Source organism: Stigmatopora argus, chromosome 5, assembly GCF_051989625.1.
Source record: "Stigmatopora argus isolate UIUO_Sarg chromosome 5, RoL_Sarg_1.0, whole genome shotgun sequence".
Taxonomy (NCBI): Eukaryota; Metazoa; Chordata; class Actinopteri; order Syngnathiformes; family Syngnathidae; genus Stigmatopora; species Stigmatopora argus.
In genome coordinates this window covers 6,307,234-6,331,942 of record NC_135391.1, presented here as the reverse complement: position 1 = coordinate 6,331,942, position 24,709 = coordinate 6,307,234, and the positions used below count along the sequence as shown (strand labels likewise).

Sequence of the window (24,709 nt, the reverse complement as noted above, 5' to 3'; positions counted from 1 at the left end):
GTTTTCATATTTAAGCATCTAACCAATCACATTTCGGCCATTATTTGTTGCCAGGGTCAGAAATCTGCCTTGAGGCATTCACAATCAGTTCTGCAGGCTCTGCTGCATAAACAAGCGTCGATAAAACTGTTGCTTTAACCAATCAGATTTCAAGTTAGCGTAGGGATACATCATTGCCTTCTCGCAGGCGTAAGGATACGTCATTGCTTTCACCAACTACGATTGGCTAGTGATAGAGTGGACTAGCCAGAGCTACCAAACTGTATCTGGAGCGAGCTGCACAAGCAAATATATTGTTGTGTTGATTTAATAGCGGTTTTGTCAACCCGCAATGGCTGAAGGAGGAGAAGAAATGGATTTGTTTGCAGATTTACTGTCAAAGCCATTTTCAAGGCAGACTTTTCAAGAAAAACTCGACATCATTAAGAGTGGTCGGACAACTCCGAAGCAAGCAAATCTGTCACAACCGGGAACGAACATTTTCTGCACTAAATCGAATAAAAACGTATGCCAGAAATACGACAGGACAGGCTCGACTTTCAGCATTAGCTTCGATGGCGATAGAAAAGAAGGAGGAAAGAAGGGAGGATGGATTTTGTGTACAGATAAAAAGGATTTTTGGTGAGTAAAATATGGCTATATTCCTAAATAATATCTCAATTGTATGAGGTTATTATTGATGCTGGTTATTATTATATGTGTCGCACCTGCAGCAAAGGTTTTATAGCCATAAAATAGTTTTTGAAGGTTGGATTAATTCAGACATAGCACTGAAGGCGTCAGTTTGAAATTCACGGCCCGCCACTGGGACACTGTATACAGTAGAATTTATTTAAATGTATTTTGTCAAGCCACATTACAAGCACACACTACCGAATCAGTGTCGATTGGAAACGATGCCTGCTTAACAGGTGCTGTTTATACAACATTGTAAAAATGTCATGGCAGCATGCACTCATCCTTCCTTTTTCAGAGACACCTGGAACGTGATGATGCTGAAAAAATAACCACACTGTGATTTTTCCAAATAAAAAGGCAGAACAGAGAAACTCATCAAGCAGGTGGGGATAAAAATAAACGGGGAATAAAAAGCAGCAGGTCTTTTTGGAATAAATCTCTTTTTCAGAGCTCTTTTAAAGGGACAGACAAATACCAAAGTCTAATAGCAACGCTTGGAAAATGAATGTTGTCAAAGTTAACCAATCAGTTGTATGTTAAGTTAAATGGATGACTCATTGCACGTGTACAGTAAGACAGTGAGTCATGTTTAAGCCCAGGGGGGCTTCTTCTAGTTTAGTCTACTAATCGACACAATGGGAGATTTGATCCAAAACCATTGGTCTTTTTGTAGATTTTTTTTTTTACCTGACAGGAACACATTACTAGGCATTTCAGTCCTTGGGGGCGTCAATAATTTAGACATTTATAGTTTGTGACCTGAATAAGATTAGAACACGTCCCTATGGTGGTAGGCTGCACATAAAATATGCTGTAATTTTTTTCTTCTTTTTTGCCCCTACGTATCAACGTCATTATATCCAAGACATAACTATAGCTTTACATCCTTTCCCAGATATTGGCCTGTGACTGTCATTATTATTATTTTAATCTTTTCTGGTACTATGAAACACATGTTATATTAAAACATACAATCCTTTAAAAATGTTATTGTAACAAATATGTCATTGCATCAAAGGCTGATGCATTTGAGAAACATGATCCAATATCTTCAATAAACCGCAGGTAGTATCATAAGCTAAACAATGCAACAAGGGCACGTAATGGATTCCAACAGTGCATCTGGAGTACCAATGAGGTAAGGTCGTTTGAAAACAAGGCATCCGTCCACCCAGGCTGTGTATAGAAAATGATTTTGCAGCTTTTTGGAAAATCATCAATGATTTTGCACTAAACAGCAGATGAAGGAATCCGATCAATATTTGGAATTCTGCCACCTGTTTCATGGGTATGAGCCATCTGTATTCATGGCATCACTGGGGCGTTACGATGGAGGTGAATTAGCACACTAGGTGCATTAAATAGTTATAAAAGCCATTGTGTGTATTCCCAACATCATGTTGTACAGCGGACAAATTATAGACAATGTAATATATTGTGTGGCATGGAGAAAAATTTAAAAATAATTACCCTTTATGCATTTGATCAGACGATTTCTGTGCATAATTCATTTGACACAATCAGACACAAAAGGGCAAGTGACAGACATTCTGTCACCAAAATACATTTTATCTTTCAGACAAGTTTTTGATCCTTCAAGTCAGTCCAATTTTTTGTTAAATGCTGGAGAATCTGCAATTATAAGAAGGTGCTAATGAGAACGATCCATTTTATTTATTTATTTTTGGGGTGATATGGAAGGGAAAAGTGTATCGAAGCATATGAGGACCATTTAGTGAATAATTGAAGTGCAAACCTTGCACACTGATCCTTTAATTAGGTAGATTACTTTTTAAACACAAAGGTATTCACGGACAATGTAATTACAGAATTACTGTGCAGCAAGGGAGTGAGATTTCTCTCATGGGATGAATATAGAGTTTTCTATTGAGTGGCTATCGACTTCACATTCATTAGTGGGGGAGAAACATGGCTTAAATGCACGTGCCACATAATTCTTCTAGTAGTATGTAAAGTATTTTCAGTCACCATCAGTTTTCTGTGAATGCTAAAAATAACAATAATGAGTATACTATACTATATATCATTCAAATAGGTTGGATTTGCTGTAAAACACATTTTATACATTCATTCAAAGTTTTAACTAGTATTGAAATTATACAGTATACAAGTTATGGTCTCCAATCTGGGAAAATATTCATTCAAAGTTACATGAATACTTTCTGATATACTCAAATACATGTTAACAGTTGTCTAAAATGAATCTTAAAAATAAGAAACTGTCAAAAAAGAGTCATAGTGCATTAGTAAAATTTTAAATGATTAAACTAGAAATGTACTGTACTTGAATAATTACTACAACTAAAGCAATACCTAACAAATGTAACAGGTTTACAGTACTGAAAACACTTTATTGGAGGCTAGAAGAGATAAAGCACAAATAATAATTGAAAACAAATTAAATATAAATTAGTAATATTAATTAGTAGTAGTCCAACTCTGGTACTGTTGAATGCTTGTGTGAATTTAGTTTAGTGTACTCTAGATTGTTTTTATATTACTAGTTATTTATCCTCTTTCTCCACCTAGCGGGGTAATTTACAAGATTGCCCTCAGAAATAATAATTATAATCGTAATTTCAGTTTATATCTTGTTTTACAAATATCAAAGATCACAAGTGCTTGGAATAACATTTACATTCAAGATAAAATTCTGTAATTCACCATATTGTTGTTTATCGAAGGCCACTGACACAAAACGACAGATTAGCGATGATGGCTGTCTCATTTGGCTCATAGCAGGCACAACCCATCTAGCGCTTTATATATGATATTCTATCTAGCGGACGGATGTGACGTCGATACCTGTTTCCCCCGTCGCGTAAACGGTTCGGCGCCGGATTCAAACGCTTGACAGGAAACTTTCGCTCGTCTTTTTTCCATTTATTTACTTATTTTGTCTCATAAACAAGCTCTGGGTTCTATACATTTCAACATACTTTCAGAAAGACTAACACGTTTTATGGTAAGCGTTATGCAAAAATGTAACACTATCAACTAGGCAGCCATAAAAGACTATGCGTCCGTGGTTGCAGTGCTAAACTTTAGCATTGTTATGCTAACGCTTTGTCCGTGACTATTTGGTTTACTTCGTCGTGGTTTCCCGTTTTACTGTTTAAAATAACACCTTACTTGCCTTTTATAATCCCGTTTGACAATGTGTACCTCTCTTTAATCAAGCGGAATTAATACATTGTCAAATGTAAAAAAAAATATCCGTTTTAATGTGTTAACTGGCGATTTCAGACTGGAAATGGGTTTACAACGTGCAATTGTAGTTTCTAATAAAGGGTGTTTTTTTTCTTTTAATATGTTGTCAACCAAGGTGAACAGATATGACCTCAGTGGAAAGAAGAAATACAATCCCAACAAAACATAATGGTCCCTTTACGATTCATTTACTATCCTGGGAAATATAAAATCATGAATCATTTGACCTTGCAACTTAAATGTTAACGGTTGGTTTCTACCTTTCAGACATGATGAGCGCGGCCTCCACTCCCGTCTCCCGTATAAGCCAAGCATGGATGTCATCTCTGAAGAACAAGGCGCTGTCACCAGCGGCGTGTAGCACGCCGCTCCTTGCAGCCTTCCCCGGCAATGACGATGAAAAGGAGCGACGTCAGCGCAGACGCTCAAGAGTGGTTGACCTTCAAACCGCTACGGAATCTTCTGTGAACGAATCTGGAGCTCACAGGTATAAGATTGTGTATTTTCATCAACGATTGTCCAAAGAAATGTGTCAATTATACAAATTGAAGTGATTTAAATTGCATCTAGTGCTGCAGAGACGCCGGCTGCTGTGCCCAAATTGTCCAATGCTCAAATCTCCGAGCATTACTCCACTTGCATCAAACTCTCCACTGAGAACGTAAGTATGTGTAGATTTTTTGTGCGCACCTTGAGAGGTCAAAGAATGACTGAATATTAATGTCATCATCTCTTACAGTGTATTATTTTCTTTTTGATAGAAAATTACAACAAAAAATGCCTTCGGACTCCATCTTATTGATTACATGGCTGATATTCTTAAACAGAAAGATTCAGAACTCACAAATTTCAAGGTGTAGTATCTTTGACATGCGCAATCTTGCTTGTGTTTATCATTTATTCAACTAATGATTATTATTAGGAGGATATTTGTATCCATTTTGTTGACATCTGCTGTTTTTCTGAAATTTTATGTACAGGTGGCAGCTGGGACACTAGATGCCAGTACCAAGATCTATGCTGTCCGGGTGGATGCAGTTCATGCTGATGCCTACAGGGTACTCGGTGGTCTTGGCGCTGAAACCAAACCAGGAGAAGGTCGGAACTTAATTACTGGGATGCATGTATTTTGAATTATTTATAACCACTGACAGTCGGCTTAAGACTAGAGATTGACCGATGATCGGCGTCGATATTTAGCAATTTGACAAATCTCTTTCAATGTATATTAACATAAGTTGTAAGAATCCTCAATAGAAAACGCCATGTCGGTCCGTGTGCGGTCGATTGGTTGCCTGGACCGCGACAACGGGCGACCAAAAGACCGGCGACAAAACAAGGTAAAACAACACGGTCTACGCATCAATAAAAGCCAACAATGGCCATGAGCAGTTTCACTGAGCCGACGTGTGAGTGTATAAGAGTTTGTATGTACATGAGTTGTCCCTTTAGGAAGGTACGTCCGTCAGGGTCTTAACAAGTTCTCCAACAAAAAACAATAAAAGTCCGGGAAATTTGGAGCTTTTCTTTAGCTTAATAATTAATAGGGCATTAAGTATGACTAAATAGTAATTCGCAGTTTGTATTTAGGGAATTTAATCAACGATTTCAATGGTAATTATCAATAACCTTCCGGCCGACCAAAAGAACGGCGACCAATCGACCGTGTACCATGTCGGTCGATCTCTACTTAGGACTTCCCATGTATTTCAAAATGGAAAAGCTCTGATTGTACTACTGTAGATCATCGAGTAAAAGATGAAGATGACGAGACCGAGGTGACTGCCAAGCAGCCAAAGAAGAAAAGACCTCCAAAGAAGACCGTGGAGCAGAACCTGAGCAACTTAAATTGTGCTGACTCGGAGAGGAAATGTGAAGTACTGTGTCATTTCTATGAAATCCTGCACTGACATGTTCAAATATTTGAATCAGGAGATTTGACTTAACTTGTGAGTTTATCGATGAATGCAGTTTCCCTTTACATTATTTCATTTAAACAAATGACAACTCCAATGAATTTTATCCTACAGGTTTTTGTTTTCTATTCTAAGACTATTTTTTTAGTGTCATTTTACAACTGACATTGTCTCAAGGAACTTGGCGTTCATTGTTTCAGTGGCTCGGCTTTTCTTCTTCCCACGCCAGGTGGACCCCATGTTTCATCGCATGGCGTCATCTTTTGACGAGAGCAGCACGGCCGGGGTCTTCTTGTCCGTCCTCTTCAGTGAAAACAGCCGCTGCGAGCTGCTCTTTCCACCAAGCATGGTCCTTCTGCAGTCCAAGCCCTCGTACTCTCCCCCACCCGCGACCACGATCCCCGCATCGCCGTTCATGGGTAAGCTAGAAGAAAAGGGGTCAGCTAGTACGGCGAAAAATGACTTTGTTGTTTGCACGTGCAAGATGTTTTCCACGTTTATAATGTCGAAGATCCTGCGTTTGACCACGTGTCGTGATTTTGACAGCTGGACTGCAGCGATCTCAGGAGAAAAGCGACATCTGCCCCTCTCTGAAGGACTTTTCCTTCACCAGCTGGAAACCCGACCAGGTTAGCAAACGTGTTGGCTTTGTATAAATGTATATTTGTTTTCGTAGTTCGTAACGAAGTTCTAACTCAAAACATCATAAAAAGTGCTGTAGAGACAAAGAATGTTTCTTTTATTTTTCATCATCTCTTTGTTGCATCATTCCGTGCGATTGGCCGGTTGACGTCCAATCGCGTGGCTTTTTCATGCTTCTGCCGTGAATTGAAATGAGTTTGTCACTAGTAGACGTCTAATCCATTTGAACTGGGAGATTTGGCAGGATTTGTTTGTGATCAAAAATGATTACATTTTAAGATGATGAGGTCCTCTAATTTGAATACATATATTAAGATGATATGAGTCTACATATAAAATGTTGCTTAAATGGCTGCTGATTTTTATATATTATAAATCATGTGAAATTGGTGAGATCAAATTATGTTTGAATGCTAATTTGACACCTCGTATATGTAGTCTTGGTCTGAACATTGCTGCCACTTATCCGCTTTCAGACAATGAACCAACTTTTGGAGAAAATGAAGCAGGGCGAACACGTTTTTGACATCAATGCTGAGCCCGAAGTGGAAGAAGAGGATTACCTGGAATTTGATGGTGACTACCAGGAAGGGCAAGGTGACGAAGAGGGATCCGAGGAACATAAAGATGCTTGTCAAGCTTCAGGCTCTGGAAGAGGACGGTGAGAAAAATCTTGGTCTTCTACTCTGTGAAATATTCGAGTTTATTAACATTCCACCAACTTTTTTTTTTCTACATTGATCTAGTGACGTGATAGCGATTGGAGAAGGCGATATCACAACCATGTGTCTGCAGCTGTCCTCTGAGCCCAGAGAGTACTCGTACTTTAGTCCAAAGACAATGGCCACGTGGGCCGGACCGGGCTACTGGCAGTTCAAGCCAAAACACAAGTGTGAGTGAAATATGGGAAAAATGCTATATTTGATGCTCGTCATCAAAAGATTACTTGAGTGGATATAGTGTCTAATTTTAGCGAGAGTTCTTTAACTTAAATTTGGAGATGGCAAGTTTTATTTGCATTCATGACTATACTGTATTTCATTCTTCCCTTCAGTGGATCATTTGCCCAACAAGGAGACGCGAAAAAAGAAGCCCAAAAAGACCATCGAAATAGACTTCAGCGCTGATGTCAACTTTGACACCTACTTCCGTTCCACAAAAGTAACTTTTTGGAAAAAAAATCATTTAAAAAAGGCTACAGTGTCTCATTGATTTTTTTTTTGTAGGCTGGTACCACTTTAAGCAAGTCAGGCCTACGTTCCAGCAACAAGAACACAATTCTCCCAGCAGACTTCCAGTTTGCCCCAGAAAACCTCTCCCAGCTTAGCCTTAAACCATCCGTGTCGGTGAGACTACAATGCATGTGTCAACCATCGATTGATTTCGGATAATATTCAATAACTACAAGTGAAATGTGGATTGAAGCCGTGACCGGACTTTTGGTCGCCGGACGTTTGGACCCAAACGTCCGGCGACCAAACAAGGTAAAACAATACGGTCTACGCATCAATCAAAGCCAACAATGGCCCTGAGCAGTTTCACTGAGCGGACGTGTGAGTGTATAAGAGTTTGTATGTACATGAGTTGTCCCCTTAGGAAGGGACGCCAGTCAGGGTTTTAACAAGTTCTCCAACAAAACACGATAAAAGTACGGGAAATTTGGAGCTTTTCTTTAGCCTAATAATTAATAGGGCATTAAGTATGACGAAATAATAATTCACAGTTTGTATTTAGGGAATTTGAGCAACAATTTTAAATGGCAATTATCAATAACCTTCCGGGCGACCAAACGTCCAGCGACCAAAAGTCCGGCGACCAAACGTCCGAGTACCGATTGAAGCAAAGCACGGCTCCAACAAGTTCAGTTGTCTTAGCCAAACCTAATGTTATTTGTATGCAATTGCTCATATTCATCCAATGTCATTATACTGAAAGGAAATCATCATTCATTTAACTTACACACTTTTTTGTTGTTTTCCTCTAGTTATGTCAGGAAGCGAAGAAGAGGCTATCTGGAGAGCTCGGAGAAGGCATCGGCGACTACGATTACAACAATGCCAACGATAAGAACAACTTTTGTCCGGGTCTTCAGGTGGGAACTTCCTTTCTGCAGCGAATGAAGACCAGTCTTAACCACTGGTTCTCTTCAGGCTGCCGACAGTGACGATGACATGGAAGTAGGCTTTCCTGAATCTGAGGAGACCCAAGCGCCAGGCGAAAACTTGCCCCCGCCCTCACACGAAGGCGTCTCAACTTACGGCGACGAGGATCTCGTACCTGAGCCATTCAGGGTGGGTTTCTCGATGGCCTAAAGTTTTTATACCAAAAGCGTGGGAACTGACGTCAGGAGGAAGATTGTTGAATTCCGAGAAGGATGTTGGTAACTTCATTTCTTTGTCCGTGAAGGTCAACAAAATAGAGATCAACTATGCCAAGACGGCCAAGAAAATGGACATGAAGAGACTTAAGAACAGCATGTGGACTCTTCTTACTGAAAGTGAAGAGAACCCCACACAGGTAAGTCATTTCAGCAGATTACCTGGAGTTCAACTGCAAATTTAGAATTTGTAGCAGTTTTTTTTAACTCTAAATGCTTTTCATCACGCCTGCTTAAGTGTTTGTTTCAATGATTTTCAATCTAGGAGGAGGAAGTTACGGAAAACCCTGAGGTTTGTGGCGACAAAGTCTTCAGCCAGACCACCAGCACGTTACTTCAAAGGTGGAAGACCTATTACAGTTTACTTGCATTAAGAGGAAATAATCCCCGACAAAAGCTGCATTCACACCAAAGTTTTACCGTCTCACGATAAAACCTTGCTTGCCCATCGTCAGAAGCCATTTTGTGTTCGCACACAGACTTTATGTTGCCAAAAGTCAATTTTTTTGGTGCTTAGATTTAAAGCACTGTTGTAATGGGTTAGCCCTGACACTTTTTGTTTATAACTGCAAAGGTTACAGTTTTATGTTGCTTTCAAAATTAATTTACTTTGGAAACTTCATTTTATATGTCCAATTAATGAAAACATCAACATCTGTCGCCCTAGACTTCCCAACACAATGGCTCAGAACCTGTCCGTACCTTTGGCGTTTGTTGCTTTGCTCCATCTTGCAAATGAAAAGGTGAGTAGTCTTTATTGATATATATCATGGGGCATTCCAATTTTCATGTTTATCTGTATGTTGTGTGTTTTTTAGAATTTGGAGTTAATGAAGGTTGATGACATGTCAGACATCATCATCAGACAAGGCCAATGAAAAGAAATATATTTGCATATACAAACTTATCTTCTGTTTTGTACTCAATGTTCTTTCATTTGTATATATATTGTCTCTTAGCAACAGTCTTGAATTTCAAAGAAATAAGAAATAAGATGAGATAGCATGTTGCAATTTGTGGATGTGTTCTCCTCGCACAAAACCTGACCAATACCTTTCCTTCCATCATACCTGTCAACCTCTGCCGATAACTGCCCTTATAAATGATTATTGATTCCCCTTACAAACCCCCAAAAAACCTTACAAACACCGCACGACTCGTACGGTGTTTGTAAGGTTTTTTGGGGGTTTGTAAGGGGAATCAATAATCATTTATAAGGGCAGTTATCGGCAGAGGTTGACAGGTATGTTCCATGTTGCATGCTTCTTGCGTTCTTGAATAATTTGTGGTAGCTAAAACCATACACGCTATGGTATGGCCTATATCTTAAAACGACACGCCACCTACCACTTACGCATAGTTTACTAGTTCCCAAATCTTGTAAATTTCAATAAAATGTTCTTAATTTGTGTTTTTGAAGTTGCTTTTTATGGCGAATCTGAGGTGCTGTCTCGTACAGTTACTTGTATGTAACGGGAACAAGTCTTATAAAAATGTCCACATTTGGATGTATTTATATAGCGATCTGTACATACAATAACAATTGTTTGTTTAATAATATTAGCCCATTTCACCACAGAGCGGCCTACATCAATACAAATGCTCGGCCAGCATTTTTCTATTATGAAGAACCAGTTTTTCTGGGCAGGTTGGAATGTGAAAAGACGTCATTTCCCACACTAAGAAGGGAGTCATACCGTTTCATCTAAGTCAGGTATTCAACAAGACCGAGATTATTATTTGAGGCAAATAATATATATCATTGGTTTATTTTTAGTTATGTCATATTTGAATGTTCGTCCTCAAATTGGGTTGCATTTTGACACCACTAGCTTTAAATTGCCATATAAGCACCCTGCTAATGGGATGTGCGGATCTACTTTTTTTTTTATACCTATGATTATCACGCAGGTGGAAAAGGCTGGGCGTGACGTCATCAGACCGCACCACTGACGTCATGTTAAATAAACAATGCCTTCAAGATTTAAACAAATAAAATAAAAAGTTTTTGAAAATACAAATAAAAATTTGGGATTTAAACCCGGACCCATGTAGATGAATTTGTCACATTGGAAAAGTTAAAGTACAACCAGAAGGCAACTGCATTTTCTCATCTTTGTTTGGTACACACACTAGTAGTATTTTGATTATTTATTCGATTCAGGTGCACATTGACTAAAGTGGAATTTGATAGTTATTTTATTCTGCAAACGCCAAAGAAACGAATGATATCAGTGACGGGTGTAGTCAAAAGAATTTTGAAGTTTGAAGGTTAGGGGAGGAAGAAAAAAAAACGCGGAAGTTGAACAAGAGGAAGCGCACTATTCTTCCGTGCCGTATTCAATTCCTCCCGTACAAGAATTACAGCTTGAGAAAACTGCATCAACTTCGAATAACCTTAAAAAATCGCCTGTTTTTTTCCCAACAAGATGGACTATGACCCGGTAAGTTATATTTTACTCTTGGGTTCTGTTTTAGTGATTAGACGCTTAACGTTTCATATTTGTGTATTCAACTCCTGAATATAAAACATTGTATCCTTGGTTTAAAAAATGAAGAAATGTTGTTTCGTTTCTATACTAGTTGAAATATGGGCTGATTGTTTATGAACTTTTACGGGAAAGTACGCGTCAGCTCCTGTTAAACGTCACGACTTCGCCTCCTTGTCGAAAACAGCCATTTTATATCGCTAAACTCACATAGAAGTCGTTTTGAATGTACTTAAGTATTATTGCCTGAGTTTAAATGGCCCATGTACGTAAATGATCCTTTTTTAAACACATCTGAATAGGTGGGAAAAGTTAAGTAGATTGGACGTCTATTGTCGTCAACGGCACGGAAATCTGACCATTTAAGGCCTACCCTGCCATTAGCAAATGGCCTGGTTTTATTAAGTGACCTTTTTATTTGTAGGGAATTTCTAAGACCTCAAATTTTATTTAAAACACTTCATTTCCATTAAGTCATTTTTTTAGTGTTTTTGACAGGGTGTTACATTAGGTGGCATCCTGCTTTAATTCAGGACAATCCTTAATTATTGTAAATAGCCCTTCCTACATTAAGTGCAACTTTAATCAGGACACTTATTTGTCCTACTTTTTAACATTTCACAGAATGCAACACACTCCAGTGTGCATCATAAGGCGCTTAGAAAAGTTATATTTTACCTTTTACATCTGATATGCTAACCACTTGTAGGCAAAACTACCACAAATGAGTCCATTTTAAAATCAGTGATTAACAAGAGCGATCTTGTGATTGTTGTGTTAGCATATTAGCAGTTAGCCACTTACCATTTTAGGCTTGGATTGAAAATATTGTAAATAGTGTCATCATTGTGCTCAATAAGGGAAAAAAACTCTTCTGTCATGTTATTTTTTCTATATATGTATACATAATGTTTTTTCCTGACTATCATAATCACAAAATTGTGCTCCCACGTTTCGATGAGGGCTTTCAATCGATTTCTGGTCATTTCGTGCCAATTCATACAAACCCCAGAACATCCTAAGTGACACCTCTTCAATTTCCACTTTAAAAAAAAAAAATTAGTGCCAAATGACAAATAAATACCATTCCATTTTTTTTCTCTCATAACCTCGCAATATTGCGACTTTAAATCTCGCAGTACTAGCATTTTTCTTTCGGAATATTACATTGTCAGACGACTGTAGAAGACAGAAAATGATAACAAAACCTGTTTCTTGGAGACAAGAGGTATTGTGTTTACATTCTAGTGGAGACTCATGAGACTCGGTCCCAGTATGTGTATTCAGGAACAGTGCTATCATATTTCTGCCGTGTAATAACTCCACAGTTGCGTGAGGTCACCGATGACCTGCTGTCAGCTGATCCTAAAATGGCAAACCAGACTCAAACACAGCTCTGCAAGCACCCAAAAGGCCCGTCAGAGACGACAACAGCGAATAACATATGCAAATGTTGTCCACATTCCAGAAAGTTCCAGTTTAAATCGTATTGTTAACCTCCGTCAAGTGTCAAAATGCTACCGCTTCAAATTAGGCTTTGGCTACTTAGCCAACTTGTGTTTAGTAATGTTTCTATATGATTTATATACTATTTGAGTAAATAAACAATGCATTTCTTTTTTTCCATGGTGTAGGAGTTGGGGGGTGCGGCTGTAAATTCAGAGCAAATGGATAAAGTGCAGACCTTGAAGAGTGAAGTCGATGGCGTGAAACAGATCATGACGCAAAATGTGGACCGAATCCTGGCCCGCGGGGAGAGATTGGATGATCTGATGGACAAGTCAGAGGGTCTGCAAGATGGGGTCAGTATTTTTATCACTCTTATTTGAAAAATAAGTTCGATTTGATTTAAAGGCAAAGGCAATGCAGATTGCGCAATGGTTTTCAGTACCCAATATTTCAAATATTAATTATTAACAACATTTGAGCAACGCTGTTAGCATTATTATGGTGGAGAACAAAAATAGGGTTATAATGTGTATGTTAGACTTCATTCAGTTTCTACTTTTACACAGTAGTCATCATTGTTTGAATGATTCACGCTACCTCGTGCAAACCTGTTATGAATGTGATCAGAATATGTCAATATATTTTTATTTCTACTTGACTTAGAGTGTTTACATAATCAAGTTTCTTTCATCAGCAACAGCTAGCTAAACAGCTAACGATACTCCTTTAAGGAAATCATTTTAGATAGAATATTTAGATTTTTTTTAATAAATGGATTAAAATACAGGATTAAAATCCCTGAATATTCGTTTTTTATAGATCTAAAACAATGTTTATTTTACCACTCACTATAGTGACACTTTTCCCCCCTTTCTTTTATCGTAAATTGTCTTGGCTAATGGACAGAAACAACCTGCTGCTTTGCCCATTCCCAATCCATTACCAATAAAAAAAATATATATGTGCGTTACACCCAGTGGCGGTCCGTGCATTTTCTGGTAGCGCCTTCAACGTATCAATCCAACCCTCAAAAACCATTTTATGGCTATAAAACCTCTACTGCAGCTACAGCGGCGACACAGAAAACAATCAATAAATCAATCCACAAAAATGGGGTAAAATCCACTTCCTAGCAGCATTTCATGATTAAATACAAATACAGGAGCTTTTCAGACATTAAAAGGCAGATTTCTGATCCTGGCAACAAATAATGGCTGAAATGTGATTGGTTAAATGCTTCAATATGAAAACACACATCTGGAAGCAGTGCAACCAGGGGGAAAAGCAATGAAAGGAAGCCAACAGACCATTTGGAATAATAAGTATTGATGGACAAAATATAATATGGTTCAGATATTTCTTAGGCCAGCAGAGAAGGCCTTGAAGGCCCTGACGGCCCGCCACTGGTTACAGCAACCAGAAGGTCTTTGCTTTCCCAGACTTTGACTTTTGACAACGTAAGGTCTGTGTCAACACAAAAAGACTTTTGGCGACGGTCTTAGCGCGAGCGACGGTTATACTGGGCGAGGGCAGTATTAGTTTGGTGGTCTACTGACCGGTGTCCCCCCGCCTCTATCCAGGCCAAACACTTCAAACACACGTCGCACAAAGTGGCTCGCTCCTATTGGTGGAAAAATGTCAAGCTGGTCATTGTCATCGTGGTGGTGGTCCTCATCATCGTGCTCATCATTATCCTGCTGGCCACGGGCGTCATCCCCGTCAGCGCCCCCGTGCCGCCCATTGTGCAGCCCACCACCAGGCCTTAAAAAGACGCGTCAACTTATATTGTACATACACACCTAATTTAATCATTTAGCACATTCCCTTGCACAGTTACAAAATGATGGGACATGTTAAGATGCCGTCCCATATTTTTTTTAGGGTAAAATGATAACGGTTACATTCAGTTTTTAGTATTTTTTTTTATGATTCGGTGTGAGTAACTTTTACAAAAGTCGTTGGTTCAATTTAAATGTTCATTTAAATTGTCTCAAGGTAGCTTGTAAGATCATGTTTTATTGATGTTAGAGTTAGATTAGCGAGTTATGCGATTCAAAATTGCCGTTTAACTGTGTAACTTGTTACTTTTTTTGCAAATTCTATTCGTTGCGATTACAGTAAGAGAAAAGGTTTTGTAAAATTTAGTTCTACAATGTTAGTTGTGTCAAAAGGCACTCTTATTTTGAAGGTCAATTTAATTCCCTTTAACTTGTAAATAGTTTAAATCTTGCCGTTTATCTGTGTACAGTATATATGACTGTCTTTCAGCTTTGTGTTATTAAATGTCTGTGATTTAGGCGTATTTATTAAATAGGTTATGTTGCACGGTGGCTTTTTAAAAATCTATTATGATCTACGTTTGTCGCAAAAACATTTAGGGACAGGCAGCATGTGGATTTTTTGGAGGAGAGAAAACCTCACATGCTTTCCAAAAATGTTTTCTATTTTACCCTTTGCATGTTCCTGGTGTCCATTTGTGATCATTCTGTGATTTTTATTTATTTTTTTCTTCCCTTGGACTCAGCCCGTTGTTACTGTCATAATAACCGCCTGAGCCTTGAACATCTAACTTTTGATCTAACTTTCTAACTGAAAATCAATTGTCATATGTTATTTTTATGTAGTTTTCTTAGATTAAATAAAATGCATTTACTTCTCGATTTTTTGGGTTTTGTTTGGTTTCTTCATTTACCACCAACCACTTAGCTTTGAGATTGCAGGAAAAAGTCCAGTGTTTTGAAACGCCTTAGTCAAATTGGACTTGCCACACAATGGTTACACAATTCAGGTCAACAACTAAAAAATTACACCAGATTGTTTTGTTTTTTTCTCGCTAGATGTCAACTTTCTTTAAAATTATTCTCCATGAATGGCAGCAGTGTTGAAAAAAATCAAGTCAACAGTGGATTATTTTCTTTTTTACACTTTTTTTACACAGTAAGAGGCAGGTATTTTCCCTCTACTTTTTAACCTGACCTGTACTCGTGCCGTGGGAAACAAATTGTACCACATCGAGCTAAAAGAGATTATTTTCACCCCACCATATTTACATTGGGTGAAAAAGACGGGTACAACAATATACTGCGTCTAGTGTCTAGTGTTCAAATGCAAGCGAGATGCCTTGTTCACAATTGCCAATGATGTGATTCTATTGTTTGGACCGATTGAAATTCTGCATTCTTTTGACCAATAATATTTAAATTAAAATTTAAAAAGTCCACACACCCCTGTTTTGAAGTCAGGTTTTGGTTTCACAAAATAAAGAGACCAGAATTTTTTTTTTTACATTTTACTGTTCCTGTAATTTATATATTTGCGATTCATGTTTATCCAGGAAGTTATTGAAATCATGCAAAAATGATGCGTTATCCGTGTTGGCACAAGATGGAGTCAGAGTCCAACTGAGAAGTGTCAGCCGACCAGGAAGGAAATCTAAGAGCAATATTTCACAAGTTTGGTTATCTGCCTATTATGGTGCAAAAACAAAACCATAAAAAATGAAATACATTTTTTTTAAATGGCAAAAAAAGAAATGAAAGAATGTTAGGGAAAATCAATGTTAAACTAAATTCATTTTTAAATATTAAAACAATATTGGAATCCAAAAATGTAAAAAAAGGAATTTTAATAAAGATTAATATAATTCAATAAAAAGCAATGTTCAAATGTGTGAATAAATGTTAAAATAAATATATGATAAAAAAAACATCCTTGCAAGCACTAAAAAAACCACATATTTATGAACTTTGGTTGTATGTTCCATTTTTAAATGGATAAAAAATGTATAGTAATATTTCATATTCACTAATAAACATCTTTCGGCCATTTCATATCAAAGCCAAGAATTTAGCTAGTATACAAAATGTATTCAAACATGAAGGACACCAAGACGGAAGAAGAATTTGCCCAAATGTGAAAAGTTAAAGCCAGCCCACCTGTGTTGTTGATTCAACAACAAAGCGCTCCATCCCAACACTCTGAAAACATTGTTTAGTCGACAAGTGGTAGAGCTTAAGGTTTTAGCTCATGACAACTGAGTTTGGGAAATAACGCACGTTCTTAAATGGGGAAAAGAGCTCTTTTGTTTGCGAGCACGCTCAGACTGTCATGCGGATGCCAGTCAACTACCCATGGATGACAATTAGACAATTATGGGAAAACATGGTGCTCGCAATGGTGACTACAGCCTTTGTATCTCTGCCCATTTTCCCAGAACAAGCCTTTTGTTTTCCTTGTCTTTGACCTGGTCAGTTGTAGACAGACTCAGTCTCTTCTGTTTGAATAAAAAATCAGCCGCCATTGATATGAAATGATGACTACGGGATATTGTCCATCTGTTTACATGACAATGACTTAAGAAAGGTGATAATGCATTTTTCTCCATGATAGTAATACGTCAAGTGATTATATGACTTGAGTTCACTATTATATTGTTATTCTGCAATATCAATTGTTTAAAATGCTTTTTTTGCATTATGATGTATCCATAACAGCACCAAATACTATGTTCTTCAAAACATGTGTTTTTGCTTATCTGGCAGGCCATGTTGGATGAATCAAAGACATCAGGAAATCATTGAAATTTTTTATACGTTGCCAGCCCTTTAAAACGACTTGAAGAAAATCTCTCTTTTGGGCAACTTCAATTTTGAAAATGTGATACGATATGTACTAATCCCTCGCATTCCACGCCCTTACCGCACCCCTGATTGCGGTTAAATGAGGTCATGATAGTAATATATCAGATTCTAACTTCTGTCTATAATCTGCACTGAGAAGATTTAAGATTACAATCGGTGACAGGTTGAAATGAGATTAAATGTATCCTTTTTTTTCCTGATAAATTCCACACACTTATTGATTTCTGTATGCTTTAAAAGTAAAGCATTCTAAATGAAGTCATAATTTGTCTAACATTGACACAGTGGGTGGTTATATTAGGATATTATATGACTGGAGGGAGATGTCGCAACCCCCTTTTGGCATGTTTGCACCGCACATAAACTGGGAACACCCATTAGTGGTCAAATGTCATGTAATATTATGCGGGAAGCTACAAAACTATGTTTGTAGCAAAAAAATGCATGTCATAAGCAAACATATAGTGTATTAAAAACCCTTACAGCACAAAGTTCATAATATTGAACAGAATTTAATGCTAAACTAGATGGCATCATAGGCATTGGGCCACTAATGTGTTTATTAGTTCATACTTGAAACAAAAAAAACGACATATATTATATATATTTATTAAATAAGTCAACAATACCACCTGCATTTGATTTAATGTCGTGTCCACATATCTGGATGCCATGTGTGGGAATTTTATGTACCACATACATATTGTTTATGAATGAATAAAATTGAAAAATGAATTACATGTTAAAAAGTAAAAGTAAAATATGTAAAATTGACATTGACAACGATAGATGTCCAATTAATTTAAAGCGTAAACGCTAATGTTTCAGAGCCATAGACGGCCCTTGACGTCTAATCCAGCGGTGGGAGCTATGGAGTGCAATGTGTGTCTTATAAATGTTTTTTTTAATGAAAAAAGAAAAGATAAGAAAGAAAGAAAACACGAAAACATTATGTGGCGTGTCATCTTGACTTTGAAAGACGACACGTGCCAGAAGAATGTCAGAGTGATGCATTGGAGTTCCCCAGGAAATTGCGCAGTCGACATTTGCTTTCGTTTAACTGTCACTTTAGGCGTTGGAGGGGTAGATAATGGCCACCAAAACATTTCTCTGACGTTTTCAGCTGCTTAAATTGCGATTTTACGGCGTTTGTGGCATCACTGAGTCGTCACGCATGCAACACAATACATCTGCTCTCCTGGGTTGTCAGAACGAACTATACTTACAATTTTAAAACGGGCTGACAGTCTTGAAAAAACAATCCTTTTGTTCAAAACCGTACTAGATTAGCTTTCTTACGCCGCACCTGAAAGTACAAACAAAGAATTGGTTGATTATTTACCAGTCGTCACACGAGTAAAGTCCCTATTTCCCTGCGTTCTCGAACGCATCTGTTAAAGGAAGACCGACTTGTGGAAGAGACGCGAACAAAGTAAAAGCTGAAAACTCGCAAGAAAAGTCAAGCGATCGTGACCAAGTCAAAGCTTGCGCGACCTTTGCGGGAGGCGAAGGTTTGTGCGTTGCTTCCGGTTGCCAGGGTTCTTATAAAGTGGCTCGCCACTTGTACATGCAGTCGGTGGATCCGGTGACAGCTGCCGCACTTCAACACACGTCCAGGCCGAAATGGTGAGTAGTTCACGGACAAACTGGGACGTTAACAAACTCTCTTTATTTTTATTTAATCATGCTTTTTGACAGTCATAAGAGGTCACCAAAATGACCTTTAGAGTGTTCTAATGCTCTTTTTATGGGATTTCCCAAAGTCACGTAAGTAGATGTCTTTTAAAACTATAGTTGTCAACTTTATAAACAAGTAACACCGTGAAATACTAAAGTTGACAACTACCATTTATTATGGAAAATTTAAAAATACAGTAATGTAGTCGACCTAAGTGCTAGGTTTATATTTTTTTTATATTCATTAGTGTATAAGTCACTGTAACTATTCTGCTTCTCTAATTTTAGTAAAAGAAAAAATAGTACTGAAATAGTTCAGTTTAAATGTTTGGAATGAAAACTACTGGTTAAAGATTAGATTTAGATGTGTTATACTGTATTATAATGTATTTAAAGCTCACTAGAGCACACTACAAAAAAGGGAAGCTAAAAACGACTATCTAAAAAAATATTACTACACGTGAAAAGAGAAAGGGATATTGTTTTGGACTTAAAATAAATTTGCATTCAGTATTCATAGTTTTATTTCAGTTTAATTGATTGTATTTTAAATTTCAATGTTCTCATTTTTGTAATTACTAATTCACTGGTGAAGTGGTTAGCACGTATGCTTCACAATTCTGAGATCAACGGTTGAATCTGTTCCGCTCCTGTGGGGAGTTTGCATGTTCCTTTTGTGTAGGTTTTCTCTGGGTACTACAGTTATCTCCCACATCCCATTCCCACATGATAATCTCATTCAGCATGAATGAATGGTTGTCCGTCCCTGTGGCTGGCGACCAATTCAGGGTGGCCCCGCCTACTGCGCATAATTGGGATGAAAGACGACTGAATGAATGAATGAATTCAGAGAGTCTTACTATTTATTATACAATGAATTATACTTAAGGGTTGATTCATTTAGTTATATTGTGCACTTGTTTCCTGGAAATGGTAATGACGTATAAATACTTTGTTACAGTACTAAGTGGTGCTGCAAAGACTAATTGACGAATTATGGATTATTGAATGAATCAACACTATTTTGATAATCAGTCATTGTTTGCAGGTATTGTGCACCTAAAACATGTCCAAATTATCTTTAGTAAATATTCTTGGGTTTCTATTTCTCATTCAGATTATGAGATAATACATCTTAAAACCATGTACAGGTGAGGTCCATAACAGAGAATAATTCCACTTTTTTCTTCAAGCTATGTTTTGCTAGCTCTTCACAACCCGATATCTTCATCTTACGTTAATAAATGAGGAAAACAATTTAGTGTGTCGTGACCTTGTAGCGCCTTATCAAAATGGCATTGTATATCATGAACACTAAAAATTCCTTCATGTTACTTTTTAACTTCTACTTAATTGCACAATTGAATCGGTTGACTTTAGTTAGTGAGAGCCTTCAATCAACAGTTATTACCAAGCACTGATGATATAAATTGTGCTAAGATTGTAACATTCCATATTGACCTGGGCATGCAATAACATGATGTGGGTGTGGTTTCCCTGGATACAGATCTCCATGTCAGGTAATGTTGGGCAATGGGACGAAGGGAGGGAGGAAAGGAAGGAAGCAAGGAAGGGAACTGGACTGGCCACTCATTCCTATGTTAAGAAGTTGCCAGCTTCAATTAAAACAGCCTATTGTTCTTTTATTACCACCATTTGGCAGCGATAAAAGCATACAAAAAAATGGCACAATTTAGGCGTCTATTTGCTTCATCCTGACTTTTATAAGCGTGTTGTTGATTCCATATTTTTTTTTAGCAGGAAATGACATTGAATTATGAAGTGTTTTTGCTTCTCTCGTTTCCTGTGACTGTCAACTTCTAAGATGTGGGCTTCCTCTCTTTCGCACAATGCAAATGTCAAAGGGTCATCATGCTAATTGCACTCTCGGTGCTTCCATCTCAGCTTTTTGGAAAACACCGCTCTTGTTGACACCATGTTCGAGGAGTTGTGCTGTGAGAAAACCAGTTTGACTTCATTTTGAGCACTTTCAAAACACAGTGACACTTTCTGTTAAAAGGTGTAGCCGTCAATTGAAAGTCCCAAGAAATATTGACCATGTCGAAGTGAAAATGACTGCACAAATGTGTAATTTTACATGTAGAAAAAAAAATTACCATTTCAGAGTTATTTCATCCAAAACAATGCGTTGGGGAATGGGCATTTTTTTTGCAGTTCTGGTTTCTCAACCAAAATCATGCCTAGCTTTCCATTCCTTCACTAGATTGTGTGCGGTCGATTGGTCGCCGGTCTTTTGGTCGCCGACTTTTGGTCGCGGTCTTTTGGTCGCCCCGACCGCGACAACGGGCGGCCAAAAGACCGGCGACCAAAAGACCGACGACCAAAAGACCGGCGACAAAACAAGGTGAAACAACACGGTCTACGCATCAATAAAAGCCAACAATGGCCATGAGCAGTTTCACTGAGCCGACGTGTGAGTGAGTGTATAAGAGTTTGTATGTACATGCGTTGTCCCTTTAAGAAGCGACACAGTCAGGGTCTTAACAAGTTCTCCAACAAAAAACAATAAAAGTCCGGGAAATTTGGAGCTTTTCTTTAGCCTAATAATGACTAGGGCATTAAATATGACTAAATAGTAATTCGCAGTTTGTATTTAGGGAATTTGAGCAACGATTTAAATGGTAATTATCACTTACCTTCCGGGCGACCAAAAGACCGGCGACCAATCGATCGTGTATGCACTATATAGTACGTGTTGACAGAATGGCAAAACGATCAAATTTCAACAGCGGAATCGAAAGTCCACAGATAGCATGTTAGCAAAAATCTGCAACTCGTTATGGTTTTGACTGTCTTGACTTTTATTTGTGGGCGAGATGAAGGCTGTTCAGAAAAAAATACTAATTACGATGTACTTATTAATGCTTTTCTGTCCCTTTTTTATGATGCATTTGTGGAAAAAATGTAAAATGCTATCATTTTAAAGTCACTTGCGATAGTATTTTAGAGCACCCTTAAATGAAGTGTAAAATTGTTGTTTTCAATTTTCTTAGTTCTGAGATCAGTGCATTTTGCATTTTCTCTCCGTTCGTGTGTAGGTTTTCTACGGGTACTCCCCTTCCCTCTCACATCCTAACAAATCGTGCATAGCAGGCTAATTGATTGAATCAGAATTGTCAATAGGTATGAATGGTTGTTTGTTTGACTGCCCTGCGATTGGCTGGTAAGTGTCGTGCTTGTCGCCAGCTGGTATAGGCTCCACAGCACCCCCGCAACCCTTGCGAGGCATGAAAAATGAATGAGGGCATTGCTTTCAATTCATTTTAGCAACTTCTTTAGACTCCGCAATTGGAATGTGCACTTAATGCCCCTATTTTAATTTGAAAATTCTGCCTTATTGTGCACCTCAACACAATAAATGTACAGTAATCCCTCAATTATCGCTATCGCGAATTCACTACTTGATTTTTTTTCCCCGCTATATAATTATATAAAGTTCATAAGAATGGGAAAATCCACGCTGAAACTCCTAAGCAGAAACCACTTTTGCTATTCGGACTGAAGAAGGAAAAAAAAAGTTATAAACGGGTTGACCCTACTTTGCAATTTTTCGATTATCGCGGCCACGTCTAGTCTACATTAACCGCGATATTCGAGGGATCACTGTATACTCCCTTTCAGGTTTGGATTGAAATTTGTGGCTATGTTGCTTATGTGTGTTTGCATCCCGATTGTGTGTGTTGTGACAGCAGAATGGGAAAAGCCGATTACAGGAGGCCCAGGAGGATGTGGAGGAGGTAAAGGGCATCATGCTGGAGAATATGAACAAGGCGGAGGAGCGATCTGGAAAACTGGTTGACCTGGAAGACAGAGCTGATGAGCTGTTAAGAAAGGTTGGCAGGCACATTGCAAAAAAGTCCTCCTCGTTCATCTTTCTTCTCCAATTTTCTCTTCTCCGGCCTAATGAGCTACTTCCAGAGGCATCCACACATCCAAAACAGACATGTCAAATTGATTATTTATAAATAAACCTTAGGTGGAGCTGGAGAGGAAAACAAATGTACAATTTACATCCTGATTGTGTTTTATGGTGCTATTTTTGGAGCGGTATTTCCTTTTGTTTCCTAAGATGAATGAAGTAAGCGGGTGTCCCTGGGTATAACCGAGCGACTTCAGGACATGCCATGAGGCCAGTGTTTGTCCGGGGGTCAACGTGGGGGTCACGCCGTTCCCACATCGCCCTGATGGACGGTGTTATGTCACTATATAGGACAGGGAAGATCAAGTTTTAGTTTAAAGCTTCTTTTGGATCACATCTACATATAAGATATCTTTGCTCCTGGGGTTCAAGTTAGTTTTTCTAAACTCCCTTTTTGAGTGGTTCCAATTTCTCTTGTTTATGAGTCATATTGCCTTACAATAATCATAGAACCTGAACGTGTTCCAACAAGTGAGTGTTTTTAATAGTGCTGTCAATAGTCATAAATCAATACATTACTTAAGGGGATTGATTTTTTTGAATGGCGGTTATTTTACAGCAAGTACAAACATAAAAGAATACTTGTTTGAAGCCGGTTTTGATATCCAGCCCAACTTGTACGCTTACGCAACAGTTCCAGCACTAATTGTTCATTCCTCATGGTGAATCAAATGCAGAATAACTAATAACATTGCTGCATTTGGTTTTTTTCTTCTTCCACAGAGTAAAACCTTTGAAAAGAAATCCAACCAAGTAAAGGAAAAAACAAGATGGAAGAATAAGAAGATGAAAATAGTTTTAATTGGAGTCGCAGTCGTCGTGGCCCTCGTCGTAATTGGACTCATCATCTTTTTCACTGCAACATAACAAAGTTAGGAAGTCAAATTTTGGGACTGTACAACCTCTTAAAAAGAAAGAAAAAGATCCAGGAACATTTTTGCCTGGGTAGTGAAATCTGAATTTCGTTATATTTATGGGACTATTTTTCAGTCTCACCCTTTTGTGTGAGATTATGGTACCTTTAATAGCTGCTTTTTTTCATTTTTTTTTTTCCATCCAGCCCACATAGGAAAGATATTTCTTTTGTGTGTGTGTGTGTTTTTTTTTTACTTTGCCACTTAATCGGTCAATTTTCACAGTTTGTTATAGACCTGACTGAATTGTCCACATCTATGAATGAAATATTTCTGTTTTCAACACGTTTTACTGAGATTTTAGTAATTTATCGTGTAAATCGCTGTATGAATTATTGATACCGATTCTAGCACTGTTTAGTTTTTCTTTTCCCCCCAAATTGTGCTCATTTGGGAATTTTGAGAAGTTAAGTCACACTTTTGCAGCGCCCCCTGCTTGTTGATAATCATTCTACAAATTCTACAGGGATTGGCGTCATTTTTTTCGGAATAAAACGAGACTAGCTATAACTGCTGCTCACAGCACAAAGCATTTAGGAGAAATTTGTTTTTGTTTTTACAACTGCATACATCATTTAAAAACAAAGTAGTTTTATCTGCATCTTTGATGTTCATTATGTAAGAATAAATTGTGATTTGTGCTGAAGCAAGACAAGATATTCACTCCATACCTGGCCTTGTATTTGAATAAAAAAAGTATTTTTAAATATTAACTCAAGGGATAGTGAATCAGAATGTGTTTTCCTTCAAAAAGTA

At 37.9% G+C, this 24,709-nt stretch overlaps 2 protein-coding genes across 4 annotated transcripts; both read left to right on the top strand.

Annotated features, from left to right (window-relative positions):
• Positions 1–3,806: 3,806 nt before the first annotated feature.
• On the top strand, positions 3,807–9,751 carry ncaph (non-SMC condensin I complex, subunit H). Its single transcript, XM_077600850.1, has 18 exons — positions 3,807–3,990; positions 4,177–4,396; positions 4,480–4,570; positions 4,671–4,763; positions 4,890–5,007; positions 5,653–5,786; positions 6,055–6,244; positions 6,372–6,454; positions 6,944–7,128; positions 7,214–7,359; positions 7,522–7,628; positions 7,694–7,813; positions 8,452–8,559; positions 8,618–8,758; positions 8,874–8,984; positions 9,110–9,186; positions 9,512–9,587; positions 9,663–9,751. The coding sequence occupies exons 2-18, from the start codon at positions 4,179–4,181 to the stop codon at positions 9,720–9,722; spliced, it is 2,058 nt and encodes a 685-aa protein (XP_077456976.1). The 5' UTR covers positions 3,807–3,990; positions 4,177–4,178; the 3' UTR covers positions 9,723–9,751.
• Positions 9,752–11,104: 1,353 nt separating this feature from the next.
• Positions 11,105–24,671, top strand: vamp5 (vesicle-associated membrane protein 5). 3 transcript variants are annotated; one of them, XM_077600764.1, is made up of 4 exons: positions 11,105–11,288; positions 12,968–13,135; positions 22,813–22,953; positions 23,763–24,671. In XM_077600764.1, the coding sequence occupies exons 1-4, from the start codon at positions 11,274–11,276 to the stop codon at positions 23,904–23,906; spliced, it is 468 nt and encodes a 155-aa protein (XP_077456890.1). In that variant the 5' UTR covers positions 11,105–11,273; the 3' UTR covers positions 23,907–24,671. The 3 variants fall into 3 exon arrangements, with proteins under 3 accessions (XP_077456890.1, XP_077456891.1, XP_077456892.1); XM_077600765.1 differs by lacking the exons at positions 11,105–11,288; positions 12,968–13,135 and adding exons at positions 18,512–19,048; positions 20,861–21,054 and having other exon boundaries at positions 22,810–22,953; XM_077600766.1 differs by lacking the exons at positions 11,105–11,288; positions 12,968–13,135 and adding an exon at positions 19,840–21,054.
• Positions 24,672–24,709: the final 38 nt, after the last annotated feature.